The following is a 21,802-nucleotide window of genomic DNA, read 5'->3' on the forward strand; positions in this document are numbered from 1 at the left end:
CAATTCAATCATTCACCGAGAGAAGCTTGCGTGGACCTGGATATGAACCCACAGAGATCACGACACAACATCTCTTTGCAAGTCCACCGGGTCCCCGACGGAGCCCATAGTAGTGCTTGCGAGCCGTCCGCGCCTCTCGATACCTCCCACTAAGCAACGATGCCTTCGAAAGCTGCCGGTCGGGCAAAAAAGACGGCGGCAGCGACGGCGGTCAAGGCTCCCACCAACGGAGTCAAATCCACCACAGAGGCAACAGAAATAACAACGACAGAGCAATATCTGAACCTCATTCAACCAGACGATATACGTGAGTCCTATCGCTCTGTTACGTCTATGAGTCCAAGTCCCCCGGATGCTAACATTCTTCGTTCGCAAAGCCCATGAGGAAGAATGCCTACGGAATCCCTACACCCTGAAGTGCTGGTTGCGATACATTGAGCACAAGAAGAAATCCCCTCTCGAACAACAGATCTTCATTTACGAGCGTGCCGTTAAGGAGCTTCCAGGAAGTTACAAACTATGGAAAGCATATCTTGACTTACGGGTCAATGTGCTACTCGACGCTGTACCGGACAAAGAGACTGGGCTCCGACAGCCGAAACGGGATCTCAGCGATAGGGAGTGGGAACGCGTGAATTATTGCTTCGAAAGGAGTCTGATTCTTTGCAACAAGTTCCCCGTCATCTGGTTAAGCTTTTCCAACTTCCTGATGCATCAGCAGCGGGTCACACGGTGTCGACGGACTTTTGACCGCGCCTTGCGGTCTTTACCTGTAACGCAACATGAGCGGGTATGGGAACTGTACCTGAGATTCGCAAAGGACGTTGGAGGGGAGACCGCCGTACGGATATGGAGGAGATACATAAAGCTGGAGCCGCAAGAGGCTGAAGAGTTCGTCAACGTCCTCTTGTCGCTCGAACCACAAAGGCATGGAGAAGCGGGACGGGTGCTCGCATCCATTGTGGAGAACCCAAAGTTCACATCACGGAAAGGCAAGAGTCCCTATCAGTTATGGACTGAGCTCTGTGACCTCGTAACAGAGCCTCCGAAAGACGTCGAGCAACATGAACGGGCTGAGAAGGTTGATGCTGAACGCATCATTCGAAGCGGAATATCGAGATTCTCAGATCAGGTCGGAAGACTGTGGAATAGCTTGGCGAAATACTGGATGTTCCAACAGGATTGGGAGAAGGCTCGTGACGTGTACGAGGAAGCCATCAAGTCTGTGAAAACCGTGCGAGACTTTTCCATCGTCTTCGATGCGTATGCCGCCATGGAGGAAAGTGTCCTGTCAAGAAGCATGGAAGAGCTGGCGAACGACCCGGAAAGCGCAGATGTCGATGACGTTGACATTGACCTCCGGTTGGCGCGTTTCGAAAAACTGATGGAGCGTCGTCCGTTTTTGGTGAACGACGTACTACTCCGCCAGAACCCTCACAACGTCCACGAATGGGAAAAGAGGGTGGATCTATGGAAGGAACGGGACAACAAAGCCAAGGCTATCGAAACCTACAAAGACGCCATCAAAACGGTACATCCGAAACGGGCCGCCGGCAAGCTGCACATGATGTACGTCCACTTTGCCGAATTCCACGAGCAGAACGAGGACATGGACGCTGCTCGTCAGGTTTTCGAGGATGCCACAAAGGTATCCTACAAACGGGCAGATGATCTGGCCGAAGTATGGTGCCAATGGGCGGAAATGGAGCTCCGACATGAGAACTTCGAGGAGGCGCTGGAAGTCATGGGACGGGCTACCACCCCACCGAGGGGCAGCGCGGCTTTCCAGGGTTCCATCCGGTACTCGGACGAGAGTCGGGAGCCGCAGCAGCGGTTGTTCAAGTCCATCAAGCTCTGGTCGTTCTTTGTGGACCTGGAGGAATCGATTGGAACGGTTGATAGCACTAAGGCGGTGTACGACCGGATTATGGAATTGAAGATTGCTACGCCTCAGATTATCATCAACTATGCGAGCTTTTTGGAAGACAACAAATGGTTTGAGGAGGTATGTACTGGAAAAGGCTGAACCGTAGCTCGACCCCAGAATCTAACGCCATGCTTCTGCAGAGTTACAAAGTCTACGAACGTGGAATCGATCTGTTCGGTTACCCAATCGCCTTCGACATCTGGAACATCTACCTCACCAAATTCATCGCTCGTTACGGCGGCTCTAAACTCGAGCGCGCCCGCGATCTGTTCGAGCACGCCGTAGACAAGGTCCCCGAAAAGTTCGCCAAACCCCTCTACCTCATGTATGCCAAACTAGAAGAAGACCACGGCCTCGCCCGGCACGCCATGCGCATCTACGACCGCGCCACCCGCGCCGTCGGCGACGACGACCGCTTCGAGATGTTCACCGTGTACATCGCCAAAGCCACCTCCTTCTTTGGTCTTACCTCCACCCGCGAGATCTACGAGCGCGCCATTGAGGCTCTCCCCGACAAGCAGGCGCGCGACATGTGCGTCCGGTTTGCGGACATGGAGACCAAGTTGGGGGAGATTGACCGCGCGAGGGCGCTGCTGGGTTACTGTAGCCAGTTTGCGGATCCGAGGATGGATCCGGAGTTTTGGAAGATTTGGCATGAGTTTGAGGTTAAGCATGGGAATGAAGATACGTTTAAGGAGATGCTTAGGTATGTGAATTGTTGAGTGTGGGTTTTCGGTCACTGAGACGTTTGGACTCATATTTGTCGATCATTTGTTCTTGTTTCTCCCAGAATCAAACGCTCCGTCCAAGCCAAATACAACACAGAAGTCAACTTCATTTCCGCGCAGCTCCTCGCCGCCCGCGCCGGGACATCAACCGACGCTTCCACCAACGGCACCGCAGCCGAAGGAGCTCCCCCCACCACAATGGCAGAACTCGAAGCCGCAGCCGTCCGCGAAGAAATGGCCCGCCTCGAAGATGAAGCCCTCGAAACGGCAAAGGGCGGAACCAGAGTCGTCGGGTTCGTACGCGCCAAAAAGACCGAAGTGGCTCCCAAGGGTAACACTTCCACTGAAGACGCCGCGGTTCCTTCCGCCGCCAACCCCGATGAAATCGAAATCGGCGACGACAGTGATAGCGACGCTGAGGCGGGAGAGGAGAATGGAGACGCGATGGATGTGGATGGCGTTGAGGAGAAGGAACCGGAGATCAAAGCGGGCTTGCAGAAACGCGCGATTCCGGATGCGGTGTTTGGAGGGCTGGGGAGTGATGCGGGGTTGGCGGAGGAGAAGTTGGGGGCTAAGGAGAGGTTTAAGCGGAAGCGGTAGTTGGGGTTGGAGAGCAGGGGGGGGGAGTGGGAGGATGGGAGTGGGGATGTATATGATGTTTGTTTTGCGATTGCCGGGTTTTCAGTGGATTGTATTTAGCTGGTTTGAACATGACTTTTGAGATCTTTGGTGAATTATGTAGCTGTGGTTGCGATGCATGCATGCCACGGACGGGTCCAGCATGCTGCATACACGCACTCCCAGTCTCACAAATAAGTCCCTTGTCCCTGACTCGGATGATGTTCCTTGAGAGAACCTTGATTCTCCTCTGGTCTCCTGCAACTCTCCTGGACGGTGGGCGACGCGTTTGGGGGGGGCTGACGTGTTGGTTCCGAAATCGATGCTCTTCCAGACTTACGCACAGCCGCCCCAACCGCAAGATCAACCTCAACAGCGCCTCCGCTGCTCCCTATTCTCGCCCACCCAAGAACGACGCCGTCCTACCAGTACATAGTGCTGAACACGACGTCGCCCGCACTCGTAGCGAGCGTCCGCACCCTTTGGGAAAAGTTTCGTGCTTGTGAGCCCCGTGCTCCTTCTAGCGGGCTTTCCGTTCTCAACAACGTCTGCGGCCAGAAGAGAGCCTGAAAGTATGAGCCAAGGACTATTGCTACGGACTGTAGCATTGGCCCTGGTGGCGTTGTCGACCGTGACGGGTCATTCTGCCCAGGATTCGTTTCCCGTCCACCACTCGCATGAATCGCCGCTACCGTTCAGCAATGCGTTCGTGTACTCGGACCTGGCTGCTCAGCCAGCGTTTAAGGTGCTTATGGAGTACGATGCTTTGATATCAGAGGCGGAAGCTGTAGCACGGCAAAAGGTTGGGGAGCTGCTGTGTCCCTTAAAACTGTGTTCGTGAACTTTTACTGATCTCCGACTGGCTTTTCGCGTCGATAGAGTGACCCAAATGCGGTGCTCCTCCCGATACAGCGGCCGTCGGGCAAGCTATACTATTTATGCCAGACCTCACCCCAAACAGCAACGCCTGACGTTAGACTACAGCCACTAGAAGCGATCTCTCCCGCTGTGTACGCCAGTAGATTACGGCAAACCTTGAAAGCTGTGCAGGGCCTAGACCGCAAATGTCTGATATATACCCAGGGATGGTGGGAATACGAATACTGCCATCTTCGCCATGTCCGGCAATACCACCGCCCGGCGGAGAGGGATCCCGCCTATCCGAACGCAGAAGGGCAGAGACTCGACTACATCCTCGGTCGACCGCCGGTGCCAGCATCACCCCCACCAAGCGGCGGCGTAACAAGTTCCTCCGTCCCACAGAAGGGCGCGGAAACCGGCGACCAACCCATCCCCGGCATGGATTCGAGCGCACTGATCGAATTCGACGAGGAGGCCCGCCACTACCTCCGCATGCGCTGGACGCACGGCGGCGTCTGCGAGATCACCGGCAACCCTCGCCAAATCGAGGTGCAGTTTCACTGTTGCCACAACGACCACATTGCGTCCGTGCGCGAAATGGCCGTCTGCAACTACGTCATGATCGTGCATACCAAGCGCGTGTGTGGTCTGCAGTGGTTCAGAGGGAAACACGAGAATCTCAGAGGCGGCGCGGAACAGAACAGTGCGGGTGCGCAGGCGGGCGAGGTTGTGTGTTCACCGGTTAGGAGCCATTCGGGGCCGCTGGCGATCTCGAGGGAGGAGCTCGCCTCCGTGCTCCGGAATGAACGACAAGGCGACATCCTCAAATCTCAGAATATCCCCGACCACCCAACCACCTCCCACTCAAAAGACTCGATCCAAACCGCCCAAACATCCACCTCCCCCGCTTCATCCACTGACCCACACGACGACCACCACCCCGGCGCAGCCCCGCGGAACGCGCCCCTCGAGCTTGCAGAAGGCTTCTCCTTCCTCGACGAGCAAGACCCGATCGAGCAGCTCCTCAACGCCGTGCTGTACGACCAGGGGGAGTACGACGACGAGTACGATATGTTTGCGGATGCGGATGAGTATCGATTGCTGGATGAGGAAGGTGGGGAGATCGCTGCTGAGGAGTTTGGGGTGGGAAGTGGTGGTACGCTGGAGAATGATGGTGGTGGGGATCATCGTGGGCCCCGGACCACCACCGGTAATACCAACCGCCCACCCCCCACCGACCCAACCCGCCGCGCCCGCCGCGCCGACAAACTGCACACCCTTCTCTCCTCCTCCCCCTCCTCCCCCGACGACGATCCCGAAGAAGACATCTACACAACCGCTCTCGACGAGCTAGACGAGCTCACCGACGCCGAGTTCGACTCGTTAATCGCGGAATGGGCGCAGGTGGTGTTGGAGAGTCAGAAGGCTGCGGAGGCGAGGACGAGGCGGAGAGAGGGAGCGGCTGCTGCTGCTGCTGCGGGGGGAAGGGAGGGAAAGGAAGAGGAGCAGGGGAATGGGAAGAGGAAGGGGTCGAATACGATTAGGATTGTGAGGGCTGTACCTGAAGTCGCGGGCGGGGGTGAGGTCAGATAGATGCGGGGGTGAGTGGACGGTTTGGGATTGTGGTTGGGACTGACATTTGTATGGTTTTTTTGTACATATCGTTTGGGATTGGGAGAATGAAACGTGAGATGCGACACGAAGATGTCTCAGGCTGTCGATTTTTGACAAGGAAACACCACGTGTCGTTTTGGCTTGCATTGCGAGCTGACCTTGAGCAGGCGACTGTCTGAGAGAACGGTACTCGAGCTAAACAAAGCGACGGAAAAAGCTGAGCCCTGATAGACGGTCTGAGACCATTGGCTACAAATCCAAGAAGCATCGAAGCCAGCGCCTTTCGTCAAAACCTCGGAACTCGGACTGCTTCTGGCATTGCTGTTTCCCCAAACCTGTCCGGATGCGGTTACGATGGATGCACGCTTACCAAGCCCGTCGATGTCGAGATGGGGCCTTCATCATGATGTCAACCCACCCATCGGATCACTAACGCAGGTGTTGGGCTGTCCAAAATTACGGCGCGAGGAGAAGCAGGCCAAACTACAAACCGGACGGCGACGTAAACATGGGTTGGATGGACATCCGCAGCGGAAATGGCGGAAGCTGCAGGCACGGAGGGGGACGGTGGAGATCCTAAGCGCGGAACAGAGAAACAGGATCATGTTTCTTTTCTTTGAAGCCACCACCCTTTCGGCTTTGAAACCTCCCGCATTGAGCATCGGTACTCACATAGCTATTCAGGAAAGGCACATCACGCTCGAATATCGAGCTTCGAAGGCGTAGGCATTATCCTTCCCGTAGTTCCCGTCCGTGGAGGATGAGCCTGACAGAGCGTGCTGATTGAGGGCACTTGGTCGAATGCTTTCAGAGGATTCCCTACTGTTGAAGCACAGATCGCTTGCATTGACGGAACGGAGGATGAGCTGCCTCGCTGCATCGAGAATGCATCGCGGCTTGACAAACTGTCAAAAGGGCCACACGAGTGGCGTCCCTGGTGTTCTCTCCTCCCTTAGTAAAGCGCTGATCATGAAAGAAAGTTGGCCCAGCGCCAGTTCTTGCTAATGGCAAAAGAGAATGTCTCAAGGAAACAGTAAAATAGGTTTCGAACTCTTATTCAGGCTCTGTTAATAATATGACTGAAGCTCATCAGTACGCGGTGGCCTTACGCCCAAACCTAAGCTGTCAGAACGCGCTTATGTAAGCAAATCTCCGACCGCCGACATCCGTTAAAATGACAGTACCTGAAACCTATGCATCTTCGGTTATTGCAAGTCGCTCAAGCCTTCGCACAACCCCATCCGAGCTTCAGAACCATGGGGGTTGACGATCAGAAAGCCGATGTAGGTTTCCTGCAATACGCTTATCCGTTTACCACTCATACTTCTACCGAGCACTGACCACCCTCCGCTTGTAGCGCCGGACAGCGTACGTTTTTGGCGGGTTACCCCCCGGCAACGGACTGCTGCATTACCTTCAATTCCGACGCAAGGAGACTGGGCCGTTAAGCCTACGAAAGGCCGATGAACATATGAGTTACAATAAGGGCTTACTGAAAACGCAACTAGACGAACATACGTCCGATGCAGAACGAACAAACGCATCGACACGTTTGGGTAACTTCAAGGCAAGTTTCAAATCTCATCTCTATTTGTGTTAGTTTGAGGCTCTTGGCTTGGGGCTACGTGCCGATTCCCCTGTTTGGGATATGTACTTAACGGGGATTAGAGGGGCTGGGACTACGAATCATACCAGTCCTTGCTGCATATTACCTTCGGTGTGCCGAGAGAAGGGATATAGACTACGCGTCTCCCTCTGCGCATACTCTTTCTGTCACTGGACAAATGGGTCTATACTCGATTGAAGAATGAGCTACGGGCTCGATGCGTCCTCCAAAAGAACGCGGGATTTATGCTAAACTCGTGCAAATACCGCTGATACTAAACATCTGCATTCTTTTGAATCTTCGCAAAACTGCAGCGGGATAATAACGCGGATGTAGACGCATTCTGGGACGACATATCGAAGACAAATGCAGAAACCGCACGGCAGCAGGAAGCAGAGATCCACAGAAAAAAGCTCGAGAAGGAACAAAGACGCCGTGAGCATGTCATCGTAAGCCACCACCATGATGAGATGAGAACCTGGTGCCACCATCATATTCACTTTGAAATTATCAGGAGAAAAACATCACATCCAATATTAGGTCGTCGAAAACACAGCTGGACGCCGCTCGGCAACTCATGAGCACAAGGCAAAAAACTCACGCCCGCGAGGATGAGGATCTGCCCGCGGACAAAAAACGACGGCTGGAGGAGGCTGTTGATATCAAAGGAGTCCTGGTCTCGGGGGAGTGTTTAGAAGCGCTCATGGAAGGTAAGATGCAATGCTGCCTTTGAAGACTCCATCTTCTTGACGGTTGTAGCAGACCATAGGAACGCAAGTCAAGCACTGTTGAGCCTTAAGGATGATCTCTTATCGGCGAAGGTAGAGGAGAACGCTTCGTTGCGGAAGATGCTAGATCAGAAAGACACAATCCACCACCTCGAGAGAACAATCTGGCGGAAGGATCTACGGCTGTCCAAGCTGGCGTGCAGAACCAAAGCGGGCAAGTACAAGTACTGTTTTGGAGGTTTTGCGGAAAACGTGTTCACCTCTAATGCGAGTACGTTACTTGCAGAGGCGGCGGCATTTGAGGGCCACGTTGCACGCGATCCTCGGGCGTCCAACTGACCAGGAGCCAGATTAATGTCTCACAAACATTGCGGGATATACACGATTACCCCGGCGGCAACCTGGTTCCTCTATACAAGAAGTTCGATGAATCATGACCGCGATCGCGCGTGAGTACAAGGTAGCGTACATTTAGCACGCCAGTCAAATACGAGTGCAAACGGCGGACATCTTACTGACGCCCAATGCATGTTCAGCTAGATTACCGTAAGATGAAGGATATTCTGAAGACGCTCTATCCAACACTATGCACTACAATCCACTCCGCATCCGGTGACGACGTGGTAGTCAATGAAGCGTTCGCCTCAACAGAAGAAAAAGCCGTACACACCGTATTGTGGGATACCTTTGGAATTCCTTATATATTCCAAAAGGAAGACGGGTCAACCACAGGCGGGCCCGTATTCCCGCACTAGGATATGATATCAATGCTTCTGCATTGTTAGCGACTTGGGCGTGGGATTTCAATGGGGAACGGCCCTTCGTTTCTGTTGTATTAAGAGAGCTCTAATACTATTAGTCTCCGTTGTGTAGATATGGCGATAGGGAGGTCGTTGCAAGGAGGAGGATCCCAGCGCGCCTGAGGTGCCTCTGTCGTAGCCGGTGTGCTATGTTTTCCTCACCCGGATCTTGAATCCAATGTTGAACTCCATACCATTACACTCCATACGCCGTGTGTCTCATTTGCATCAATGGAGTGGAGATGATGTTTCGTCGACTACGGATATGTCCTTGACTGGGGGTGGTTGAGGCAGGAAGAGCGCACCGTCAGCATTCACTTCGATGCATGATTCTAACGCCTCTCCGTCTCTCCAGCTCTCTCTCGTTCCCATCTTGAAACAGCAATCAAAGGAAGAAAAACATTAACGCCGCTGGCGACGCATATCCCATGTGCCGTCGCCCGTCCAGAACTCTGCCCTGGCGTTCAGGAGGCAATGTGTAGCTGCGAACAAGAAGATGATGTCTAGATCCAAAGCGGCAAGGTTTGCAAAATGTCCGGAGAAAGAGACGGAGAAAGGAGAAGGAAGACAGCGGTCTCAAGCCGCCGCCCTATGCACCGGCGGGCACGCCCAATAGGCGGTTGAGCACGCTCTGTTATGCAGGTTTGTACAGTATGTTGCATAACAGACTTGTGTCGATACGCTTGTTCAGACATCCAACCTGCTTTCATACTCAGCATTTCACTCCCTTTCGCAAATCTCTACAGGCACCAAAACGACCCCCAAACCAACCCTTCAGGACGGACCGGCACATCTGAAACGAGGGCGACGTTGAGCAACAACGGCGCGTGATCAGAACCCGAGAGGTCGGAAAGGACGTCGCACGAAATGCGGGGCGGATAACCGGATGCCGGAGGGAGACCGAGGAAGATGTAATCAAGGCGCAAGCCGATGTTGTTGGCGCGAGCGTGTTTGCCGATCCACCAAGTGGTATAGCCGATGTCGTGGGGATGACAGGAACGCCAGGTATCGACGAAGTTGTGCGCTGCGAAGTCGGTAAGCAGAATCCGTTCGGCCTCATGGGTAATGTTAAAGTCGCCCTGGGACCGGGTGCGCGGAGCGGGTAGCGTGGTTGTAGTCAACTGTCAGCGGGTGACGGACGACCCGTGGGTCTCCCACTCCTTGTTTTCGGCGTCGGTTATGCTCGGTGGAGGTCGTGGAGGAAAGCGGAATTCCAACATGCACAGACAACGAACCACTCCGGACTACTTGCTGTACGACTGCGGCGGTGGGTCCGCCCACTACGTTGCAAGAGGATCGGAAGCAGGACAAGTAGCTCGTTAGCAAATGCAGTTTGCCCCGGCAGTCAGCGCAACCAAATATGAACCCGTTCAACACCTTTCCCAAGGAACTGCTGGAAATCATTTACTTGCATGCTCAAAATCGGGAGCTGAATAACACATGTCGACTGTGGAGGGGAATAGGGTGAGTTGGCTCTTCCGTGGTTATGAGGACCTACGGGTTGTCATCCTTTTTAGCTCGAGCAAGCACTTATAGTTCCTCACACAGGTCGTCAGTGCACGTTAGATCGAAATTGTTGTTGATTTTGTACGAACTCACGAGTTCTAGCGGAGACGCCCAAACTTACGGAAAGTTCAGACAAAAGCTCGATCATCCGGATTGGGGAACTTGGGCGGACAACATCGAGTACGACTATCACGACCGCGACAACGCTACCCGAACAGAACGGAGGGAACACCATGCCAAATACCTGTTATTAGCAACCGACCAAGGCTTCACGCCCAAAGTGGTATCACATATAATAGAGAACCTGCCGCTCCCAGGTCCGCCAAACATTTCAGGGATGCTAATCGACCTGATCATGAAAGCCGGGCATTGGGAGGTGTTCAGGGACACGTTGAATGGGATGCTGACCGCAGACCAGGCGAGCATCGTTATGAACGACGCCGCCCGGCATGGGCAGTATGACATTGTGCGGGCGATGTTGGAGCATCCGCACCTCCCCACGGGAGATGCCTTGGTGCACGCCGCAGATCACGGGAGAGAAGACATGGTTCTGCAGATGCTAAAAACCGCCGATGCCTCGGAGGGAGGCATCCAGAAGGTCTTTGCTGCACCACTACGGCGTAGACCTCAGTCCTATTCCGAAGATGGCGCGCAGGATAGCGGGCCCATCACAGCAGGTGTAGTCGAAGACAGGACAAGGTCCCCGTACAACCCCTTCGACCGGTACGACAGGGCCGCTGCCATAAGGGCTGCCAGGGCAGGACATACCCCGGTCCTTCGCGCCCTGCACCGTTTCGGCGTCAACCTCCGCGCGTACGACCACCTGGCCTTTTGCTACGCGTGCGAGAACGGGCATGTCGACGCTGCGCGGTACCTTTATACGACGTGTGGAGTTGATGTGAATGCGCGTAATGGGTACGCCCTGCACTGGGCGTGCCTTCGCGGGAATAGTGAGATTGTCAGGATGCTTGTTGAGGAGTGTGAAGGGTTGGATGTGGATGCGAACGGAAGTGTGGCGATTAAGGCGGCGTTTGGGATGGGGAGGTGGGGTGTCGTGAGGATCTTGGCTGGGAAGAGCGAGGTTTGTCGGACGTATCTTGAGACTGCTTGTGAGAAGTATGGGTGAAAGGAGTGGGCACCCGCGGTAAGGCAGATTCTGGAAGAAACGAAGACCGCATGGGAATGAGAATAGAAGCTCCCCTCATGTAGAATAGTTAGACTACGATTAGATAATCATGCAAACAACTAGCTCTAATGCAAATGTCTGAAACTACGTTTACCAACGAAGCTCAGTCTATCGCGTCTCTTCCCTCTGCAGAAGGACGGGGGTCTCATCTAGAAATTCATCTTCGGCTTCTCATCGCCCTCAGCCTTGAACCGCTGTCCTGCAGCATCAGGCCCGAGCGCGGAGCTGACCACCTTGAACCGACCTCTTAAACGATCCAGCACCGTCGTGGGATCCGGGCCGGCTACAGGGTCGATGTTGTTGATGGTTGGGAAGTCCAAAGACTGCGTCCGTAATGCTTGTAATGCCTTCAGCGCTCTACGCCAATAGAAGCAGGTTAAGACGTCACGGCGGCAGACTCCCTGATGACGGAACAAGAGCAGTAACCCACCTATCCGACATCTGAATCAATCCCTTGTCAACGGCAGCCAGCCAAGTCTCCGCGACCCCGCCATAGAACCCCGCCTCAGTGGCCATCCCGTACCCCGCCTCACCACCGGCTACCCGCCCCTCCACAAACCCGGCGTGCGCACCGTCCCGTAACCCGTCTTCCCGCCCAAACTCCTCAAACCTGCATCGCAGAATCAGTCATCTAGCCAGGTTTCCTTGATTCAGATTGAGTGACAAAACATTACATCGTTTCTAAGTGTATCAGATCTTCGAGGTTGAACCTGTCTGTTCGCGACGTTTTCTCAGCGGTTTGCTTGAAGTTGGGGTGCGAGAAGAGCTCGTCGAAGGTTTTGATCACGGAGACGGAACGCCCGCCCAAGGTGATAGAGTGAGCGCCGTCCGCTGCGGTTTCGACTTCGGATGGTAGTGGGGCGTTTCCGGGTCGATCTACGATGGATGCTTGGAAGCCGGCGGTGATGGCTGCTTCGATTTCTATATCCTGGGCATGAGATTTTTCTGTAACAAGTTGACGATTTGAGGGAACAGGAGACGCCACCTCGAACGTTATCACTCAGGAACAGTATCGTAGCAGGGTCTTTGCTTATTTCAGAGGCGATCTTGGTGTAGCTACTAGCCTCGACCTTCATGCCAATGTTCGTATCGAAATGGCCCTTGAAAAACTGGTCATGGCGAGACGATCAGCGATTGCACCCAACTGAAGGCGCTAAGATGAATCAGCCCACTTTCAACAAGTCACCCTTCTCCGACCATCCAAACAGCAGCTTCTGCGCCTCAACGCTCCCGGAGGAATAGACATAGATGTCCAACCCCTTCTGCTTCCAAGCCTCGAACGCCGGAACGACGTCATCGTATACGCTATAGATTGACGTCGCCTATCAGTTCCCATTCTCATTGACTGCCGCCCAAACTTCAGCTCGTACTAACGATCCTTTGATTTTTCCGGTTTCGTATGCTGATCTCCACATGTAGCCCTGCGACCGACAAATATAAGATTCCCCAAAGCGCATCTCGCGAAAACTCTGTCGTCTTGTACCTGCAACGACTTCAACGGACCCGTCTTCCTATCCGCAGACATCTGCCACCGTACATTCTCCACAACCGAGTGACGAACTGCACCCGCGGGGTGCTCTTTGGGGTTCAAGACCGGGACTTGGGCTAACGCACTGTCTTCAAGTGACTATAACGCTTCCATCAGACTAGCGGTTCTCTGTTGTCGTCCTGACATGAGCAAAGCGTACCTGTTCGTAGATCTGCTGAGTTTTTGCTTGGCATTCCTCTAACTCCCAGTTTTCGGCAAGGAATGGTTCGAGGTTCGTGAGCACATAGGGAAATAGGACGTCGTGGACGAAGGTGATGGGCGTGGTTGTGCCTTCAATGTCGACGATGACTGTTGAGTAGGGCTTTGCTGCTTGCTGCAGTGCCTGTTGTGGATGTTGGTTGGCTGCCATTTCTTTCAAGGTGTTATAGGGTAGTGGTGTCTGGTTCAACATCCACCAAAGCTCGATGCCTCGAAGCGAAAGCCACGACGTGACGACGGAGGACTTCAATTCCCAACTCTTTTCGCCCGGAGACAAAGCTGGAGACAAAGGACCAGACAAAGGACTGAGGGGCTCTGAGGAGGCATTGCCGGTTGCCTAAGTACGTACATCAGAACCGTCTCACAGGGACGTAGCTGGGGACGTGAGGGGAGGGAGCACCGGCTGGACCAGCTGCTTTACTGTTTTCAGTTCAAGCCGCCGCACATCGTTTCGTCGACCTTTACCGCATACCCACACCCGCCATGGTCACATTACCGGCCCGATGGCGGCCAATAGTCATCCTCCTCCCCTTCGCCCTCCTCTTCAGCTTCCTCTGCTTCATCCTCCTCGGCTACGACCTCCCCACCCCGCTCACCACCAGCAACAAAAAGCACACCTCGCCGCTCACAAATACCCACCTGTGCGTCCTCGCCCGCACTTATCCGAAACAATACACCTACCTCCCGGCCTTCCTCCTCAGCGTCGTCAAAGGGACGGACCACTCGGCACCGCTGGAGACGACTGTGGTGTTGGTGGTGACGGAGAGCACGACGAAGGAAGAGGAGAGGGTCTTGAGGGAGACGTTGAGGGTTACGGAGCAGGCGGCGATGGTTGGAGGGAATCCGAGGCCGAGGTTTGTGAAATTGGAGGTGGGCAAGGAGGAGGCGGAGCACGCTTATCCACTGTTGAAAGATGGTTGGAGTGATTATGGATATGGTAAGCGCAGACGACTAATGGGGAGTGACGGGGAGTGACGGGGTGGTGGCATGTGGAAATCCTTGCGCGACAGCGAGCATTGATGTTTTGGAACATCTTTGCCTAACAACCTTGCTGCGAGCGAAGCGAGCACGGTATTTCTACCCATCGTCTGACATCCAGCACCCACTCCTCCATACTGACCTCTGCTCACTCACTCCCACAGCATACACCGATGTAGCAATCGAGAAACTGGCAACCGCGTCATCCTCTCCACATGCCACCACCCTACCTAAATGCAACTACCTCATGTTCACCAATGCGGACAACCTCTATTCCTCGCGGCTCGGCACACACATCACTCCGCACATCACCGCTCAAACCGACATGATTGCATTCGACATGATCTCAAGCCACCGATGGGGCTCGCGCAACGTTGGGGACTCAAAGCAAAGCATATTCGATGACTCGACGATGAAACATCTTACTGTGGCATTCAAAACGGGAGAGATCGATCTGGGTGCATCCATGCATCGGTTCGACCTAGTTGTGAAGCATGGCTTGAGGTTTTTGAAAGCGGCGGGCGTGACCGAGGGGATGGGTGGGGAGGAGGCAACAGCGAAATTATGGAATGCAGATGGGAATTTCATTGAGGCGATGAAGGAGATAGCGGAGAAGACGGCGCTCATCAGGCAGACTTTGTTTGTGCATCAATGACGGGAAGGGCTGGGACAGTTGAGGAAGTGGTTTTTGGCATATTTACAGTGAGATTTGAGTCACGGCGGTAATCTGTGTGTTTTTTTGGTTAGGTTCAGATATAGATGGTTTCCCTCGTTTTGCCTTCGCTGGGGATTTCACCTTTATTAATTTGCTGTATCGATTGCCTAAGTCAGTCTCTGCCCAGGGGCTATATCCTGTGCCTGTTGAAAAAAAAAAATAAGGTTTGTCCAGAGGTGGTGGCCAAGTCATCAATGTATTCGCTACTAGTGCCAAAATCAACCGGCTCTGCGCCCATATCTAAATGAATATAATTCTATCCTGCCATTTCTTCGAATTTTGAATACCCTTTGAGTCTTCTTAAACTTGTAACAGTCAAAGTAGAAACACACCTATTAGTCTCAAAGTACAGCCTCGGCAGCGGTGCCGGACTTATCAATGGTTGATGGGACAATCCGCCCTGACCCGTTAGCCCACCGCTCGAATGCCTCTTCGGACGTCAGCACCTTTGTCGCTGCATGATCGTAATCTTCCCAGATATCGTCTCCTTCACCCCGTCCCGTGCAGTGTTTGAATATAGCACACTGAAGGTGAAATTTGAATAGTTCGGGAGGTGGAAAGAGATTCCTCCACCGAACGCCATCGTCCCTGATCCCCTCCAGCCAGCGGAGGGATTTTCCAGCGTACTTTGCGCCTTCGCTAGTAATTGCCACGACTTCCCAAACCCCGCCATCTGATCCCGGCGTATCGTTACCCTTCCAAACAACGCCCCAATGACCGTTGTCGAAGCGAGTGTGCGCGCTGCTGTCCAGCAGCATGCCATTTTCGAACGATCCTATCCCTCCCTCCAAACCCCCCAGAACTTCCCGGATATGCTGTGGCAGTCTGCTCAAATCTGTACTCTGCCACTCGTGCGGGATTATGTGCACGGCGACGACACCGTCCTCCCATGCGTTAGTAAGCACGCAGGTTCGATCGCGTTGTGCCAAACGAAAGCGGAATTTGGCCGACCGAGCGAGAGGACGAGCCTGGAGCTGCATGTTTTGAAAGACTGCTGATAAGGAATCTTTGTCTGACGTGTGGCTCGGGAATAATACTGGTATCGAACTTGGTAGTTCCAACGGCGGTTGAGTGATACCAGCGAGAGGTATCAGGAGATAGTGATGGGGTACAAGAATGTCTGGTGTAGTTGACGTTGTCGCTGACTTTGCTTTGGGAGAAAGATAGAAGATTTGTTCGATATCGTGTATATTGTAGAGGGTGTCGAGGATCATGAAGACCTCCTGCTTCGGGCGTCCGGTCGAAGGTGACCAGATGGAGGCGACCTGACGGTCATTGTTCCAAATGGAGATGGTGAGCATTCCTGGAATTTCTGGAATTTCTGGAAGGCCGACGGGCCCCAGACTGTTTCGAGTCGAGTTTCTCAGTAGGATGCCAAAACGGACGTTACGACGGGCGCGTCGAAATTGACGGCATTTGGGCTACTACCTATGTTAGTATCGCGGCTGGCCGGCCCCCGGTCAACCACGCAATGGCTGGACGGCAGCCGGTGACTTCTGCTTTTATTGACCGCGTCCATGCCGTCCATGCCGAGGGAAGAGTCCTCGAATTTTGACTTTCCCAACCGGCGCCTCGCCATCGGGCTCGCCGCCTCGGACTAAAACTTCATCGCCTGTGTACTGACAATGAGCGGCAAGCACCCGCTGCACCAAGTTATTGAAGTGCACGAGTTGCGAAGCGCTTCGTCCTACGACGCCATAGCGGGGACCGTCGCCGCCGCCGATAAGTTCCTCGCGTATCACCACCTTACTAGTGAAGAGGCCCAAAGGTAAGGCTCATACCAGATCATATATGGAGCACGCCCCAGAGAGCTGAAAATTATATGGGCCTTAGGCGCTTGCTCACGGCAGCAGATGACGAACTTGGAAAATACAAAGATGCAGCAAAGTCACCGGGCGGTATGTACGCAGACAACCTGTTGAATAGTCGACTCCCAAGCTAACGCCGTCGCCCCCAAAGCCAGCAGGCAGTGGCTCGTAAAGTCCAGCACCGTGTTGACAGCCGGTGCCGCCCTAGGCTTGCTTGCTTTCTTTATATACGAGCAAATTACCCACTCAATATATCAATGGCGGGCGACAAGCGCCTTGGTTGAGTCCGCACTGCTGGCGGGGCTATTGGCGTTGAACCTATGGCTTTTCGAGCGCGAGACAAGGTTGACGGCGATGGAGATGAGCATGCGCATCAAGGGCGTGGTTGAGCAGCTGCGAACTTTTGGAATGAGTCGGAGATCGGTATGCGCCGGCAGCGTTGCATATGGAATCAGCAGCATCAGTAGAAGCCTGACCGTGACTGCGTTGTAGGATCTGAAACTTCCCACGTCAATACCCACAGTATGCCTCAGCCGCGTGGTTCGGGACCAAAGCATATTCACGCTGCCCTTCAACCTGATCGTGACGGATGACATCGTGCAACTCGCATACGGGGATACTGCTCCATGCAAAGTACGCTATGTGAATAGTCATCTAGACAGTGTACCGGGAAGCGAGGAGCGCGAATACGTGCTGCAGAAGGGACAGGTGTTTCGACCGAGTCTGTTCACCTCGCCGCCTGACCCGACGATCATGCGGAGGGCGGCGCTGAACGAAGGGCAGTTCCATTTTCGAGCGATGGAGACGCCGCTGGTTGACACACTTCAAAAAGCTTTAAACACCAAACGGCCCAAGACGGTCATCATGAAACAGTTCAGCGTCCTCATCGATTACTACTTCACCCGCTTCCTGCTAGGCGTCCTGGGTGTGGCTTTGGTCGTCAATGCTGTTCGATATGGAACTCTGGGGACGTCGGATCAGGAGAAGCGGAGACAGGGTCTCGAGTTTTTGGTGGTCTTGCAAGTGTACGCTATCTTGCCGATACTGCCGCTGGTTCTGCCGACGTTCTTCATCATTATTCGGAGCTATGGCAATGCGCAGATCATGTCGTTGTTCGATGCCCTTCAGACATCGAAAACGGAGTTTGAAGATCGGGAGGACATTGATGAGTTTGATGCTGCTCCGCCACCGACGAAGGATCTGGTGCTCGACTGGGGTGGGTTGTCCGAAAGCCTTGTCTGTCCACAAATTGATGTCTAATAGGCCATTCAGGTCTTGTCAGAAAGCGATTTTGGGATCAATTTGTCAACGTTGATGTTAGCTTTCTGGCGCGCACGACGGGTTTGGTCACATCGCTAGCCAGCGCGACGGTGATATGCGCCATTGATCGAGAGGGGACGATCTCCTTGGTATGAACTCGTCAATGCCTGCGGATGGGTGTGCCATGACCTAACTGAATTCCCATACAGCCAACTCCAACTCCAGAACAACTCTTCGTGTTTGATGACGAAGGGTCGCCCGTCCTACTAGATCTAGCCGAAGACACGACAGATCAAGTCATCCGGTTTCAAGAACGAGACTGGGAGCAGTACATAGCGTAAGTGCGAGGCTCATGTCTCACAGAATGGCAGGAGACGTTTCCATCCTGAACGACGCAGTTCCTTGAAACCCATAGGACTGAATCTTCTGCTGAACACCGACTGCGGAGCTACCCAGGGCAGGATTCGGTTGGAGCATCATCGAAAGGCAAATGGACAACAGATGCATGGGCATATCAAGCCTGGACGACAGGGTAAGGTTCATGGAAAGAGCGGTCGGTCACTACTCTGCATACTGGATGGGACTGACGTTCGAGAGTATTGCAGCCTGCCTTTGTCAGATTGGAAAGCAGATTGGGTTCTCGGCTGAGGTCCTCCGAACTTTCCAAGCGCAAAAGACGATACATGCGTTTGCGCCCTACCACCAAACCACTGCCCATGTTGCCGAGTATCACTTTGAGGTTCCCAGCTTCGTGTCGAAGATCTACAAGGAAACTGCTACGAGTTTGTACCATCGTGTCGCTGCTGGGATTGCTTCGCACTAGAAGACTGACGCGTCAATGCACACAGGTTCATATCAGCTCTTCACAGAAGGCAACGTCGATTTGATTACTGAGTCATGTAGTGACTATTGGACGGGGAAGGGCCTGGATCCGATGGATGATACGGTACAGCGCGTTCGCATGGAAACGTCTTTGGAGCCTTGAACTCATACTACGCAATACCCTAGGTTGAGAAGAAAGTTCTTGATTACTATCAGAACGCAGTCATCAATGACGGGCAGGTTGTTGCTTATGCATACCGCCCTGTGCAAAACCCGAGACTCCTTCCGCTCTTACGCGAAGATGGGAAACCACCAACTGCTGTGCCAGACTCAGTGTACTTAGAGTGCGGCGCCGATAACAGTAATGTTGGGTCGGCGGAAGGCGTGCCGCGAATATCGTCAGCTAGCAGTGCCAGCATTCCGTTGGAGACATTAGGCGAACATTCGCCGGTGGTAGATAAAGGGAAGCACAAACATCGCAAAAGACTGATGACGAACATGGAGCGGTTGAGATCCTCCCAAGGCATTGAGGAGAAGCAGCTATGGAGCGACGTGACGAAAGGGCAGATCTTCCTCGGCATGGCCCTCCTCAGCTACCAACCTAAAGCCAACGTCATCAACTTCATCGAGGATCTCGGGCTCGGTGGCATTCGCTTCGTATACTTCTCATCAGCGCCCGAACGCGAGAGCAAAGCGTATGCTGAGCGGTTGGGTCTCGAGATCGACTGGAATAGCTGTATCATTCTGTCATCCGATAGCGGCGAGTCGCCAGGGTACCTTGAGATCCACGACATGAAAGCCAAGCTGCCCCGTGGTGTTGATAAGATACGGGACCATATTCGAGATGTGGATGACGTGCCTCTGCATGTCTCGTTGTTTGCTGAATGTGATCCGCCGTCGATAAGTGAGATGGTTCGCATATTTCAGGAGCATGGGGAGGTGGTGTGCTGTTTGGGCAGCACGTTGAACGAGATGAATGTGGAATGCTTTGCATTGGTGCGTACGATTTTGGAGTCTCAGTCTACATAATCGATGAGATTATACCTTTCGCTGAATCCAAGCTCTGCAGGCGGATATCAGCATTGGTATTGACCCACTCAGCGTCCTCAAATCGAGAAATCAACCCGCAACCGGGCCTATCTCGTCCCTCAATCTCGGCGCATCCTTCACTGCCTCGCCTTGTGCTTTCTCCTTGCACAGCGATACGAGCATATACAGTCTCGGGCAGATCATCCGAGATGCTCGAACCCTTGTGGAGGGCGGGCGGCAGGTGAGTCTTAGTACGCGCTAAAGTAGCAATGTGAGTCTGCCTGATCATCCTGACTCGTTGCTTGCAAAGGCGATATCCTTCTGTATGGCAGGAGCAACAGCACTGTCCCTCATGATGATCGTCGCAGATTGTCTACTGTTGCCGCCGATCTTCACTGGGTACCAAATACTCTGGGTAACGACGATACTCCTGCCACCTCTGGCGTTCTCTTTCTTGTTCTCGCCGTATGATCCCCATGTGATGACCAACATGCCAGGTATATCCGACTCCGTTCTGTGCGATATTGTATGTCGTCACTCACGAACATTGGTATACAGGCAAGAATATGGACCACCTGAAGGATAAATTGCGATTCGTACGATACTTCTGCGCACGCTTCAGTGGTGTGATCTTAGTCTGCGTTTTGGTCTTTGCGGTGTGAGTACTTCTCAAGTCACCTCCTCAGGATTGTTGTTTGATGTCATCTCATTGGTGCATTCAGATCCCTGGAGTATCTTACAGATCGGGGTGACAACTCGCCCATTGTTTTTGGATATTACAAGAACAAGTCCTGGACGACGCTCGATAGCCGCGACCAATGGGCATTGCTTTACGCCCAAAACTGCGCGCTCTTCGTTTGCGTGTTCTTATTAGGTAAGTAACCTTTCACTCTGCAACATTTTGAGTCCTGTAATACTGACATCTCTTTTTGCAGTCATCGTATCCTCCACCTTCCTTCACCGCACCGGCAACCTCCTCACGAATCCACCCTACCACAATCGCATATGGATCGGCGTCTCCCTTCTCTGCATCGTCGTTCAAATAGTGTTCTGCACCATCTCACTCGTCCCTTCACCACACAAGAAACCAACAGTCGACGCGCCAGTCAGTATATCACTGTCGGCCCTACCATGGTGGTTGTGGGTGATTGCCTTTGTAGCCGCGCCGGTCGTGCTACTGCCCGTGCAGGAGTGGGTGAAGGTATATGATAGGGCGGAGTGGGAACGGTTTCAGAAACGGAGCAAGTTGGAGTTCAATACCAAACTGTGAGTACGCCAGGAGAGGGGAACGGATTGTTGGCTCGCATGTGAATTGTCTCGTATTGATCGCTCTTCCGTATCCTGTCGTTCTCTAGGGGCATGCACTCCCCGTTATGAGGATTCAGCTCCGTCCAGTTATCACCATATCATTCATCTATACCCACAATCACTCCATTATGTCCGGAATTAAAGTGATGTTCGCAAATCACCAACTGAGCTAAAGGGCCCATACCAGACTGGGTGTCTTGGGAAACAGACCACTCACTGCTCAATCCCCTTCTGTCACACTGCTGGCAGCGAACCGCAAAATAAGGAGAACCTATAAACAAGGTCGCACCGACCAATATGCAACCCGCAGCCATGTCCCACAACTGAGAGACGCACTTTCCTGCACATGCACCAAGGACAGAACACAATAGGCATGAGTCGGACCAGATCCAGCGGCCGGCTGACCTGTAAAACTCGAAATTTAGTAACAAACAGCGGGATGGTTTCTATTTCGAATACCCGTGCCAAAGGTCTCGTATCATACTCGACCCGGTACTTCCCGCGGTGCGTGAAGCCGGGCACTCTAATCCAAAGAGTGCCGACGCACTGGACTAGAACAAT

The 21,802-nt window shown here is 53.4% G+C and overlaps 7 protein-coding genes across 7 annotated transcripts; 5 read left to right on the forward strand and 2 right to left on the reverse strand.

Annotated features, from left to right (window-relative positions):
- Positions 1-78: 78 nt before the first annotated feature.
- EV422DRAFT_102552 (uncharacterized protein) lies at positions 79-2,777 on the forward strand. The gene is made up of 3 exons (XM_053064531.1): positions 79-307; positions 378-2,005; positions 2,068-2,777. Exons 1-3 carry the CDS (start codon positions 160-162, stop codon positions 2,647-2,649), a joined length of 2,358 nt encoding a protein of 785 aa, XP_052924537.1. The 5' UTR covers positions 79-159; the 3' UTR covers positions 2,650-2,777.
- A 1,070-nt stretch (positions 2,778-3,847) lies between these two features.
- Positions 3,848-5,727, forward strand: EV422DRAFT_568640 (uncharacterized protein; the record flags this gene model as incomplete). The annotated part of the gene is made up of 2 exons (XM_053072671.1): positions 3,848-4,075; positions 4,153-5,727. The coding sequence occupies 2 exons, from the start codon at positions 3,848-3,850 to the stop codon at positions 5,725-5,727; spliced, it is 1,803 nt and encodes a 600-aa protein (XP_052924538.1).
- Positions 5,728-10,242: 4,515 nt separating this feature from the next.
- On the forward strand, positions 10,243-11,514 carry EV422DRAFT_568642 (ankyrin repeat-containing domain protein; the record flags this gene model as incomplete). The annotated part of the gene is made up of 2 exons (XM_053072672.1): positions 10,243-10,346; positions 10,431-11,514. 2 exons carry the CDS (start codon positions 10,243-10,245, stop codon positions 11,512-11,514), a joined length of 1,188 nt encoding a protein of 395 aa, XP_052924539.1.
- A 118-nt stretch (positions 11,515-11,632) lies between these two features.
- EV422DRAFT_533898 (HAD-like domain-containing protein) lies at positions 11,633-13,552 on the reverse strand. Its single transcript, XM_053070630.1, has 7 exons — positions 13,263-13,552; positions 13,058-13,201; positions 12,949-12,995; positions 12,747-12,879; positions 12,560-12,683; positions 12,249-12,495; positions 11,633-12,184 (listed from the first exon to the last, which is right to left on the reverse strand). The coding sequence occupies exons 1-7, from the start codon at positions 13,512-13,514 to the stop codon at positions 11,959-11,961; spliced, it is 1,173 nt and encodes a 390-aa protein (XP_052924540.1). The 5' UTR covers positions 13,515-13,552; the 3' UTR covers positions 11,633-11,958.
- EV422DRAFT_533904 (uncharacterized protein) lies at positions 13,553-15,195 on the forward strand. Its single transcript, XM_053070631.1, has 3 exons — positions 13,553-13,662; positions 13,752-14,258; positions 14,464-15,195. The coding sequence occupies exons 2-3, from the start codon at positions 13,805-13,807 to the stop codon at positions 14,952-14,954; spliced, it is 945 nt and encodes a 314-aa protein (XP_052924541.1). The 5' UTR covers positions 13,553-13,662; positions 13,752-13,804; the 3' UTR covers positions 14,955-15,195.
- On the reverse strand, positions 15,196-16,420 carry EV422DRAFT_533907 (uncharacterized protein). The gene has a single exon (XM_053070632.1). The coding sequence runs from the start codon at positions 16,313-16,315 to the stop codon at positions 15,356-15,358; it is 960 nt and encodes a 319-aa protein (XP_052924542.1). The 5' UTR covers positions 16,316-16,420; the 3' UTR covers positions 15,196-15,355.
- A 70-nt stretch (positions 16,421-16,490) lies between these two features.
- Positions 16,491-21,735, forward strand: EV422DRAFT_533912 (uncharacterized protein). Its single transcript, XM_053070633.1, has 16 exons — positions 16,491-16,782; positions 16,848-16,912; positions 16,974-17,245; positions 17,315-18,038; positions 18,095-18,231; positions 18,292-18,419; positions 18,481-18,614; positions 18,688-18,864; positions 18,931-19,028; positions 19,091-19,900; positions 19,974-20,174; positions 20,244-20,430; positions 20,492-20,591; positions 20,656-20,807; positions 20,869-21,199; positions 21,289-21,735. The coding sequence occupies exons 1-16, from the start codon at positions 16,640-16,642 to the stop codon at positions 21,308-21,310; spliced, it is 3,681 nt and encodes a 1,226-aa protein (XP_052924543.1). The 5' UTR covers positions 16,491-16,639; the 3' UTR covers positions 21,311-21,735.
- The last annotated feature ends 67 nt before the right edge of the window (positions 21,736-21,802 follow it).

Source organism: Fimicolochytrium jonesii (assembly GCF_025526975.1).
Source record: "Fimicolochytrium jonesii strain JEL569 chromosome Unknown EV422scaffold_16, whole genome shotgun sequence".
Lineage (NCBI taxonomy): Eukaryota > Fungi > Chytridiomycota > Chytridiomycetes > Spizellomycetales > Powellomycetaceae > Fimicolochytrium > Fimicolochytrium jonesii.

What these genes read in the sequence shown, in the direction of transcription:
- EV422DRAFT_102552 (XM_053064531.1), top strand. Translation starts at nt 160, where the DNA reads ATGCCTTCGAAAGCTGCCGGTCGGGCAAAAAAGACGGCGGCAGCGACG. An exon ending in CATTCAACCAGACGATATAC is followed by an intron (nt 308 to 377) that starts GTGAGTCCTATC and finishes TCGTTCGCAAAG; the next exon opens with CCCATGAGGAAGAATGCCTA. An exon ending in ACAACAAATGGTTTGAGGAG is followed by an intron (nt 2,006 to 2,067) that starts GTATGTACTGGA and finishes ATGCTTCTGCAG; the next exon opens with AGTTACAAAGTCTACGAACG.
- EV422DRAFT_533898 (XM_053070630.1), bottom strand. Translation starts at nt 13,514, where the DNA reads ATGTTGAACCAGACACCACTACCCTATAACACCTTGAAAGAAATGGCA. An exon ending in CTCAGCAGATCTACGAACAG is followed by an intron (nt 13,202 to 13,262) that starts GTACGCTTTGCT and finishes GAAGCGTTATAG; the next exon opens with TCACTTGAAGACAGTGCGTT. An exon ending in CTGATACACTTAGAAACGAT is followed by an intron (nt 12,185 to 12,248) that starts GTAATGTTTTGT and finishes TCTGCGATGCAG; the next exon opens with GTTTGAGGAGTTTGGGCGGG.
- EV422DRAFT_533904 (XM_053070631.1), top strand. Translation starts at nt 13,805, where the DNA reads ATGGTCACATTACCGGCCCGATGGCGGCCAATAGTCATCCTCCTCCCC. An exon ending in TTGGAGTGATTATGGATATG is followed by an intron (nt 14,259 to 14,463) that starts GTAAGCGCAGAC and finishes TCACTCCCACAG; the next exon opens with CATACACCGATGTAGCAATC.
- EV422DRAFT_533907 (XM_053070632.1), bottom strand. Translation starts at nt 16,315, where the DNA reads ATGCTCACCATCTCCATTTGGAACAATGACCGTCAGGTCGCCTCCATC.
- EV422DRAFT_533912 (XM_053070633.1), top strand. Translation starts at nt 16,640, where the DNA reads ATGAGCGGCAAGCACCCGCTGCACCAAGTTATTGAAGTGCACGAGTTG. An exon ending in GACTGGGAGCAGTACATAGC is followed by an intron (nt 18,420 to 18,480) that starts GTAAGTGCGAGG and finishes TGAACGACGCAG; the next exon opens with TTCCTTGAAACCCATAGGAC. An exon ending in TGCGTTTTGGTCTTTGCGGT is followed by an intron (nt 20,592 to 20,655) that starts GTGAGTACTTCT and finishes TGGTGCATTCAG; the next exon opens with ATCCCTGGAGTATCTTACAG.